General features: G+C 45.1%; 1 protein-coding gene across 8 annotated transcripts in view; it reads right to left on the bottom strand.

Moving 5' to 3' along the window:
• Positions 1-10,324, bottom strand: part of ABI1 (abl interactor 1) — a 103,780-nt gene extending 93,456 nt beyond the window's left edge. For all 8 annotated transcript variants that reach the window (XM_049777794.1, XM_049777789.1, XM_049777793.1 and 5 more), the window contains exon 1: positions 10,159-10,324. In XM_049777794.1, the coding sequence (XP_049633751.1) occupies positions 10,159-10,275 (117 nt within the window). In that variant the 5' untranslated portion in view covers positions 10,276-10,324. The remainder of the gene's footprint in view (positions 1-10,158) is intronic.
• Positions 10,325-10,773: the final 449 nt, after the last annotated feature.

Raw genomic sequence — 10,773 nt, forward strand, 5'->3', positions numbered from 1 at the left:
ACTCCTGGCTTGGGGGCCATATGGGATGACAAGGGATCAAAGCGCAGTCCATCCTAGTTTAGCGCATTTGCTCTACCGCTTGTGCCACTGCTCCAGGCCCAACAAAATATTTTAATGCCTAGAGCAAGGGTCTCAAACTCAATTTACCTGAGGGCTGCAGGAGGCAAAGTCGGGGTGAGGCAGGGCCGCATAAGGGATTTCGCTTACCGAATATTCACAATAAAAAAAAAAATCGCATTAGCAAGAAAAATATCGCAAAAAATCGCATTAAACATTTGCATACCCCGAACAGAACTGCTCGGGGTATGCGAATGTTTAATGCGATTTTTTTCTTACTAATGCGATTTTTATTGCGATTATTCAGTAAGCGAATAATCGCGAATACTGGGATATTTGAAGGCCGTCCGCGGGCCTTGAGTTTAAGACCCCTGGCCTAGAGGTTTACTTCTTCAGATCACAGTAAATTAAAGAAACATTATCATTTCCCCTGCCCCTTAAAAAGTTGTGATGGATTTAGTGGGACTTCATCTTTTAGAATATAACTAAAATATTTATTAATAAAATTTCAAAATGGGGCCCGGAGAGATAGCACAGCGGTGTTTGCCTTGCAAGCAGCCAATCCAGGACAAAAGGTGGTTGGTTCGAATCCCGGTGTCCCATATGGTCCCCGTGCCTGCCAGGAGCTATTTCTGAGCAGACAGCCAGGAGTAACCACTGAGCACCGCCGGGTGTGGCCCAAAAAAAAAATTTTTTTCAAAATGGGCTTTGTAATTAGCAGAGAGCCCTGAAAGTGGTATAGATGGAGTAGACATGGTTGATCATAATGAAGGTGGGTGGTAAATACATAGCAGTTCCTAATTCTACTCTCTCAATTTGAGTACATTTGGAATTTTCCATAGCAAGTATTTACTATGCTAATAAATATTAAAATAAGTCTTGGATTTCTTTTTTTTTTTTTTTTTTTTTTTTTTTGGTTTTTGGGCCACACCCTGTGACGCTCAGGGGTTACTCCTGGCTATGCGCTCAGAAGTTGCTCCTGGCTTCTTGGGGGACCATATGGGACGCCGGGGGATCGAACCGTGGTCCGTCCTAGGCTAGCGCAGGCAAGGCAGGCACCTTACCCCCAGCGCCACCGCCCGGCCCCAAGTCTTGGATTTCTTGGGGGGGGGTTTGACTCACACCCGGCAGTGCTCAGGGGTTACTCCTGACTCTGCACTCAGAAATCACTCCTGGCTGGCTCGGGGTGACCATACAGAATGGCAGAATTTGAGCCACCATCCGTCCTGGGTCAGCTGCGTGCAAAGCAAATGCCCTACCACTGTGCCATCTCTCTGACCCCAAGACTTAGATATCTTATACTTAAGCTATGCCCGAGATGCATTAATAGTCCTAATATTAATATTACGATTATTGCATTAATATTAATGCATTAATAGTCGTAAAATACAATTCTGAAAACATATGCCGATCATATAGTTGCACAACAAAATTAAAATCTATTTAAAGAGTCATCTTCCTTACTTTGTTTTTCACAAGCATTAGTTTACTACCAACTACTTATGAGAAAATTTAATTTTGTAAATGAAGGCAAATTAGTGTATCTAAGATATATAAAACTATTTTTGGTTTGGAGAATCAAGTCTCCTCTCCTCTCAAAGAAATTAATGTCTGCTGTTAAAATGAGGTGAGCAATTTTCTTTTGTTTTTTTTCATTCTAATTTTTATTATAACACCATGATTTACTAAGCTGTTCATAATAGAACCATTTCAGGTATTGATTGGTGTTCCCTTCACCAGTGTCCTCAATTCCACAAGTATCACAATAGCCGCCTCCATGCAGACACAGACATTTAATTCCTATTGTTTGTGGCAAAACAAAAGCACATGGAAGTACCGTAACAAAATTTAGATCAATAAGGGTTAGTTTGAAATGACTGTTCTTATCTCTCCATGGTGTTCCTAAAGTCAGTGTTTAAGGATTTACTGCGCTGCTTATTTATAAAGGCTCACTGAGCTTGGAAGATTTCTACTATGTAACTTTCCCATAAGATTTCCTGTGATACTGTTGGGTTGACAATATTATAGAGGTGCCATGCTGCTGCTTGTAGCTAGATTTATAGATTGTGGTGACTGTTGTCCTCATTCCTGCTTTCTGAGAATGTCATAGAGGTATCAGCTGGGATTGGGCGACCTGGAAAGTACTGGTAAATTATTTTCTTTTGGAGCTTGGTGGAGGAGCTAGGCCCTTTTTCTAGGAGCTAAGACAGAGGCGGTGGGAGGGGGCAACATCCCATATGACCTGCCAGAAGTAATTCCTGAGCTCAGAGCCAGGAATAACACCTGAGCACCAGAGCTGTTATTATTATTTTGGTATGATTCAACCAGAAAGTATGGACTTGGGGCCATTGACACACAATGCAGCATGGATGGTGCTGTCTTGCACAGCCAGATTCAACCCCAAGCACCCCAAGTATCACCAACCAAGATCCCATAGAACTGGGGCCGGCATGGTAGCACTAGAGGTAAGGTGTCTGCTTTGCAAGCCCTAGCCAAGGAAGGACCGTGGTGTGTTCCATATGGTCCCACCAAGCCAGGGGCAATTTCTGAACACTTAGCCAGGAGTAACCCCTGAGCATCAAATGGGTGTGGCCCAAAAAACCAAAAAAAAAAAAAAAAAAAAAAGATCTCTTAGCACTGAGCCAGAAGTAAACCCTAAGCACCACTAGTGTGGCCCAAAAACCAAAATATAAATTTTTTTAAATTTTTAATCTGGATTTATTAACTTCCATGTACTATCTCATGGAATTTAGAACTTCAGGCTAACTAGCCATTTAATGTCTCTCAACTTCAAATTCCTCATTTGTCTAAAACTAAAAACTAGGTAAAATTACTCTAGTTATTGAAAGCTTTAAAATTAGACTAAACGGAACAGTACCGGAAATAATTTTTATCTATGCCAAAGTGCTAGTTCCTGCTCAAATATTATTGGCTTCCAAGACCAAACATGCATAAAAATGATCAAATAACCCTAAGCTAATGTCCTGGGAGGAAAAAGAAGCTAAATTAAGTAACTCATTGATGTTCTGATTATATTCCCAGACTTTAGAGTATACATTTAAAGATACTCCCAACAGAAATGAGGAAGGAGGTGGGCATGCTATGAAGGTCTGAGAGGGACATAGGGACAGTGATGAAGAAAGACTGGCACTCTAGAAATAGGGGCAATGCAGTTTTCTATGACTACAACATATTTTAATCATATATCATATTATAATGATATATGATAATTATAATTATATAGTATCATATAATATTATAAATATATACTTCAATTAAAATATTTATTGGGACAAATCAATATTGAATAGTCAATTTTATACATATTAAAATTCAGATATATTTCTTGCTAGTAGAATTCCAGTAAAAAAAAATTAAAACTGGGGCTGGATGGGGCTAGAGAGATAGTATAGAGTAGGGGTCTCAAACGGGCCATTTGCAGCCCTCCGTACAACATTTTGTGGCCTTCAAATATTGCAGTATTCACGATTATTCGCTTACCGAATAATCGCAATAAAAATCGCATTAGTAAGAAAAAAATCGCATTAAACATTCGTAGTTCTGTTCGGGGTATGCAAATGTTTAATGTGATTTTTTGCAGTTTTTTTTCTTACTAATGCGATTTTTTTTTTTTTTTTTTTTTTTGGTTTTTTGGGCCACACCCAGCGGTGCTCAGGGGTTACTCCTGGCTGTCTGCTCAGAAATAGCTCCTGGCAGGCATGGGGGACCATATGGGACACTGGGATTCGAACCAACCACCTTTGGTCCTGGATCGGCTGCTTGCAAGGCAAACGCCGCTGTGCTATCTCTCCGGGCCCATTAATGCGATTTTTTTATTGCGAATATTCGATAAGTAAAATCCCTTATGCAGCCCTGCCTCACCCCGACTTTACCTCCTGCAGCCCCCAGGTAAACTGAGTTTGATACCCCTGGTATAGAAGTAAGGCGTTTGCCTTGCATGCAGAAGAAGGATGACGGTTCGAATTCTGGCATCCCATATGGTCCCCTGAGCCTACCAGGAGCGATTTCTGAGCGTAGAGCAAGGAGTAACCTCTGAGCGCTGCGGGGTGTGACCCAAAAAAACAAAACAAAACAGAACAAAAAAACTGGGGCTGGAGAAAACAGTACAGCAGGTAAGGTGCTTGACTTGCATGAGCCTGACCTGGGTTCAATCCCCAGCATCCCTTATGGTTCCCAGAACATTACCAGAAGTAATTCGTGAGTGCAAAGCCAGGAGTAACCCCTGAGCATTATCAGGAGTGATCCAAAAACTAAAAATTAAAAAATAAAATAAAATTCCGTAGCTGGGGCCAGAGATTCTGCAGGTAAAGGCTCTTGCCTGGCATGTGGATGATAACAATTTTGATCATGGCTCAAAGCCAAGAGTAAATCCTGAACACAAGCTGGAGTGGCCCATCCAAAAAAAAATTTTTTTTCCCCACCGCAAAAAAAAAATTTTTTAAGATGAACTGGGGTCTGGAAGATGACTCAATTGCTAGAGCTCTAGGTTCAGCCACTGGAGAAATCATACAGCAGAGGAGGGAGGTAAGGTGCTTGCATGCACGTAAACAGACCCTGGTTAGATCCCAAAGTCTAAGTATGATCCCCTAAGCATGCCAGGAGTAATCCCTCAACAGAGTCGGAAGTGATCTCTGAGCAGAGTCAGACAAGAGTAAATCAAATCCTGAAATGTAGGTTCAACCTTCAACACTGCCTAGTCTATCCCTTAGTACTAAAATGTGCCCACCACCACAGAAAGTTATGCTGTTTGGAAAACTTTTGTATCTTAACCCTATCTAGCAATCTTCATGCTGAGGAATCTTTTAAGCAGTTTCTACTCCCTTTCACTTAGTTCCCTTTCCTATTTCCCAAAATAGTTACCATGACAAAGGCAGTATGGATGCTTAAGAGAACTGGTCAGATTGAATGTTTGTCAAACTGAGAAATGACTATTCTTTACATCACCCTCCAGAAAGCTTACAGCATGACAAAAAAGCGAAAATTTAAGGCTGATATAAATGGACTGATACAAAATTCCATTTTGAATATCTCCCCATAACAGAATTTCCTAAAATTCTGTCCACTGAGCCAGAGACACTCTTCCAGATGGAAGAACATGATTTACACCCAGAATTCCAGGCCTGATTCTCAGCAGTAAATGGCCCACTGAGCCACTGAGTTGTGAGTAGCCCCTATGTTCTGAGGACTAGGACTCAAATTCCCAACCAAACCACCTAAACTTTTATGGTGTTAGGATAAATACTCAAAGGGTTAAGGCACTTGCCAGCATAGCAAGATTACACATTTTCTTCAAGCACCACTAGCATCCTCCCCTGAGGCCTGAGCAGGAATAGCCCTGAAGCACACGGGGGTGTGGTCCCCAAACCAAAAACCAAAAAAATCTGTTTTTAAGAAAGAATACTTTCTGGGTTTTTGGGCCACACCCGGTGACACTCAGGGGTTACTCCTGGCTATGCGCTCAGAAATCACTCCTAGCTTGGGGGACCATATAGGATGCCGGGGCACCGAACAGTGGTCCGTCCTAGACTGTTGCGGGGAAGGCAGACAGACGCCTTCCCACTTGCACAACCGCTCTGGTCCCGTCCCCCCCCCCCGTTTCTGGTGGAACTGGAGCTGCCACACCCTTAAGGGGTCACTCCTGGCAATTCTTGGGAGATGGGGGATGACAGGAACTGAAGCACAATTGGCTACATGCAAAACAAGGGACTCACTGGCCCCAAGAAATTTTGCTTTTAATAGTAACTTAATAATTAAGGTAATCAGGAACCAGAAGGGCTAAAGAACTTATCAATTGGACTAAACATGAATTCAACAAAAGCTGAATTTCCAAAATAAAAGTAACCCAGACAGTAAGTTTATTCACATTGGGTATAAAAACTATTCTCAAAGTGAGGCCAGAAAGCTTGTACAGAGGGTAAGGCATTTGCCTGCACACAGATGACCTGGGTTTGATGCTGGGCACCCATATGGCCCCTTGAGTACATTAGGAGTGGCCCCGGAGTGCAGAGCTAGGAGTAAACCCTGAGCACTGCCAGGCATGACCCAAATAGCAATAATAATAATTTTGAAATAAACTATTCTCAAAGTTCTGACCAGTCATTTCCCCTAAAAAGGTGTTAAGTAGCTGTTGATTACAACTCAAAGTCACAGGATACAAAAAATCTTAAAAGTCATCCAGATGATGGAGCTGGAGCAGTGCCACAAGTGCACGTGCTAACCTAAGGACCACAGTTCGATCCCCTGGCATCCCATATGGTCCACCAAGCCAGGAGCCATTTCTGAGTACATAACCAGAAGTAACCCCTAAGCATCACGGGATGTGACCCAAAAAGTAAAAAAAACAAAACAAAACAAAAAAAAAACAGTAATCCAGATGAATAGTTCTACTATTTTCTGTTCCCTATTCATATCAACAATGTTAGCAGCACAGCACATCATCAGAACAGTTATCAGGACAATTTTCACTCAGCTTCATCATTCAGTGCTTATCTGAGCCTGAACCAATCTAAGTCTCTCAGAAAGGAAGCCAGTAGGCTGAATCAAGCAACCCAAAATTTTAAAAACTACTAAAATAAATACTGATGTGTGTGTGATTTTATCTTTCACCCTCCACCCCCACCAATAAGATCAAAGTGTCCTGTCAGTATCAAATTTAGGGTCACATAAAAATAAAACAGATTGAAGCTACTGTGATCTTGGCACCAAATATTAGTGTATTCAAAAGTACTATGAGAAATAATATGACATAATGAGAGTTATCACCAATGAAATTTAAAGGTGCTTCAAAGTGTCAGGATGCTGGCAGGAGGAGAAAAAAATTAAGGGTGGGGTGGCAGGGTGGTAAAATAGCCTTACAGCACCCAACTAACTACCTGAAAAAATAAATCATCAACAACAGGTTAAAACATGTTTGTATTTGCCAATACATAGTTGCCACACCATATATTTGTCATATTTCCCAACATGCAAAACAAAAAGAAGCCACCTCTTCATGAAGTATTTATCTGCTGGATTATTTTCCTGGAATGGGGGCAATTTAACATCAGGTACTCGCCTTTTGAAAATCTTTAAAAATCTTCTGGAGCCTGAGCAGATAAAGCTGGTAGGGCGCTTGCCTTGCACGTAGAGAACCTGGGTTCAATCCCTCTCCTAACCTGCCTGGACTGATTTCTGAGCACAATGCCTGCCTGAGATAACCAGAGCACTCCAAAATAAAAGCATCTTCAAAACCTTCAGCAAATTGTGATTTGTCTCAACGGTCAGTAAGCTAAATAAACATTATATATTTCTTAAAATGATCAACTGCAAGATCGATTTTCTATTTGAAAATCCATAAACTTGCCTTGCAATGTGCCTTGCATTTGATCCTCGAGAGAGGGAAAAAAAAAATACCTACATCCGAGTTTCTACTGTTTAAAGTAATTTACAAGCTAAATATAAAGTTTGCAAAAACAAGACTCCAATTAGTAGAATTTTATGAGTAGAATTCCTAAACACTTGAAAAATCGAGAGGAATTCTTAGTGCTACTGAAGATACAACGTTACTAATATGGAACTTGAGAAATATGCAAGATATTCTGGGAAAAAACTAAACTTCTAAAAATAATGAGAGAAAAACATCTATTGGTTCTTAGAAATGATAATCACAAGGAAGACATTTCTATAAATACTTCTGACAGGCAATAAACTCAACCATGCAAAGCAAGTTTTGGTAACGCCTTAACAATGACAAAGTCAACTTTGGTGCCCTCCTCTTTACTTATAGAAAGAACTCTCCCTTGATTTGTTTATAGTTACTAACTACAAACTAGCATGATACAAATCACTTCCAAATCATAAAAAATGCACATCCTAAAAACAATCTGTCACAGACAAGGCTGCAAAAAAAAGATGAAAAGCAACTTCAATAAATATATCCCACGTTAGGGTTGTAAGGTTAACTATGTAGGGGGTGATCCATTTGGATTTGGTGATGTTAAGTCAGAGAGAAATCTTAGAAAATACAAACTGGGGGGCGGGGGGGGGGGGGGGGGGAGTGAGGATGCCATTCTACGTGGCTATTCAGTACACTCGCACTTCACAAACTTTTGGGGAAGATGTTCTGGGAGCATTTTCAAAGTCATGAAGAACTTGGGTCTTCATGCCACCAACTAAATGTCTGAACAGTGGCCAGGATCCATGACCACGGAAGTGAAATCGATGAGGTGTGTAGTGTAGAGTAGGGTGTGGGTGAGAAAAGGGAAATCCCGGTTTGAAACGGGGGGGGGGGGGGGGGGGTGGGGGGGGGGGTGGGGGGGGGTGGGGGGGTGGTGGTGGTGGTGGTGGTGGTGGTGGTGGCGGTGGTGGCGGTGGTGGTGGTGGTGGTGGTGGTGGTGGTGTGTCCGTCCATCAAGTCAAAGCCATTCGGGGTTGAACTCATCTGCCCATCCCATGTCCCCACCCCGCTTCCTGCGCTGCGCTGCTCTGCTTGGGGAGGGAGGTCTGTGCAAAGTGACTCACGAACAATTTTTTTTTTTAAGAAAGAAATATCAAGACACACCCTCCTCTCTCTCACTCTAGGGGTGCACTGACATAATCGCCCCCACCCTCCCTGGCACACACACCCAACATAGCACACACAGACCTTTCCTCCCGGCTCCTCCGTGGTCTCCCCGGCACACACACACACACACACACACACACCCCACAGATCACACACACACACACAACAATCCACATATCACCCACACCCAACATATCTATCACACACAGACCTTTCCTCCCTGCTCCAATGTGGTCTCCCTGGCACACACACAGACACACACACACAGCTCACATATCACACACAAAGTCCACTTACCACACACTCCGCATATTCCACACACAACAATCCACAATCACACAACACTCCACATATCACCCATACCCAACATATCACACACAGACGTTTCCTCCTGGCTCCAATGTGGTTTCCCTGGCACACACACACATACACACACCCCACATAACACACACACTCCACTTACCACACACTCCACAGATCACACAGTCCGCACATCACACACACAACAGTCCACGATCACACAACTCCACGTATCATACATACAAAACTCTACATGTCATACACACAGCATATCACACACATAACACCCTACCTATCACACACCCCATCTATCAATCACACACCCCACATACCAAATACACAACACTCCACGTGTCACACACACTCCACCTATCTTACACACACAACACGCCAGTTACCACACAGCCCACATATCAAACACACAAAACTCCACCTATCACACACACACACTCCAGTTACTACACACTCCGCTATGACACACAATCCGCAGTCACACAACACTCCACATGTCACACACACACACCACACACACCCCACAGGTCACACACACAGTCCACTTACCACACACTCCGCATATTCCACACACAACAACCCACAACCACACAACACTCCACACATCACTCATACCCAACATATCACACACAGACGTTTCCTCCCCGCTCCAATGTGATCTCCCTGGTACACACGCACACAACCCACATAACACACACACTCCGCACATCACACACACAACAGTCCACGATCACACCACACTCCACAAATCACACCCAAAACTCTACATGTCGCACACACCGCGTATCACACACATCTATCACACACCCCACATACCAAATACACAACACTCCACGTAACACACACTCTCCACCTATCTTACACACGCAACACGCCACTTACCACAGAGCCCACATATCAAACACGCAACACTCCACCTATCACACACACACACATATTCCAGTTACCACACACTCCGTTATGACCCACAACCCACAGTCACACAACACTCGACCTGTCACACACACACACACCCCCCTGTGCTCCCTGGCCACGGGCAGGCGGCGGGGGCGGCGGGGGCGGCGGGGCCCCGCCCAGCCCAGCCCAGCCCAGCGCGGCCACTTCCGGGACGGCAGCCGGGCTCCCGGCCGGGCAGCAGGGCAGCCAGGCAGCCGCCGCCGCAGAGGGCTCGCCCGCCCGCCCGCCCGCCCCGCCCCGCCCCGCCCGGCCGCGCGCCGCCGCCTCACCTGGATGTAGTTGTTCTCGCAGTAGTCGGCCACCCGCGTCAGGTTCTGGTAGCTCTCGATCAGCGCGCGCTTGCCCGACGGGATCTCCTCCTCTAGCAGCATCTGCAGCTCGGCCATCTTCGCCCCCTCCGCATCGCTTCCTCGCGCCTTCCAGACACGGACGCGGCGGCGGCGGCGGCAGCAGCGACCAAGGTCCGCCGAAGCGCTCGCTCCCTCGCTCCCTCGCCCGCTTCACACCAGCCCCGACACGGACCGCCCCCACCCGCCTCCCTCCCGTCCTCCCGCCCTCGCCGCGCCGCGCCGAAGGGGATTGTGGGACGGCGCTTCCGCCTTGGCCTCCCTCCTCGCCCCGCCCCCTCTCGCCCCACTTCGCGCGGCTTCCTACACACACTCTCTCTCTCGCGAGACTTCCGGCGCGCCCCGCTTCCCAGCCGCCTCTCGGCCGTCCCTCTCGCAGCGCGAGGACGGTTCTGGGAATTGGAGTTTTGCTTCGGCGCGCTCCTTTGAGGTGCATGCTGGGAATTGGAGTCTCTGCGTCGCGCCCATCTAATGCGCATGTGTATAGTTTCCCCGCCCCCGAAGAGGAACTGGAAGCGCTTAACCCGGTAGATGCCC

Source organism: Suncus etruscus, chromosome 7, assembly GCF_024139225.1.
Source record: "Suncus etruscus isolate mSunEtr1 chromosome 7, mSunEtr1.pri.cur, whole genome shotgun sequence".
Lineage (NCBI taxonomy): Eukaryota > Metazoa > Chordata > Mammalia > Eulipotyphla > Soricidae > Suncus > Suncus etruscus.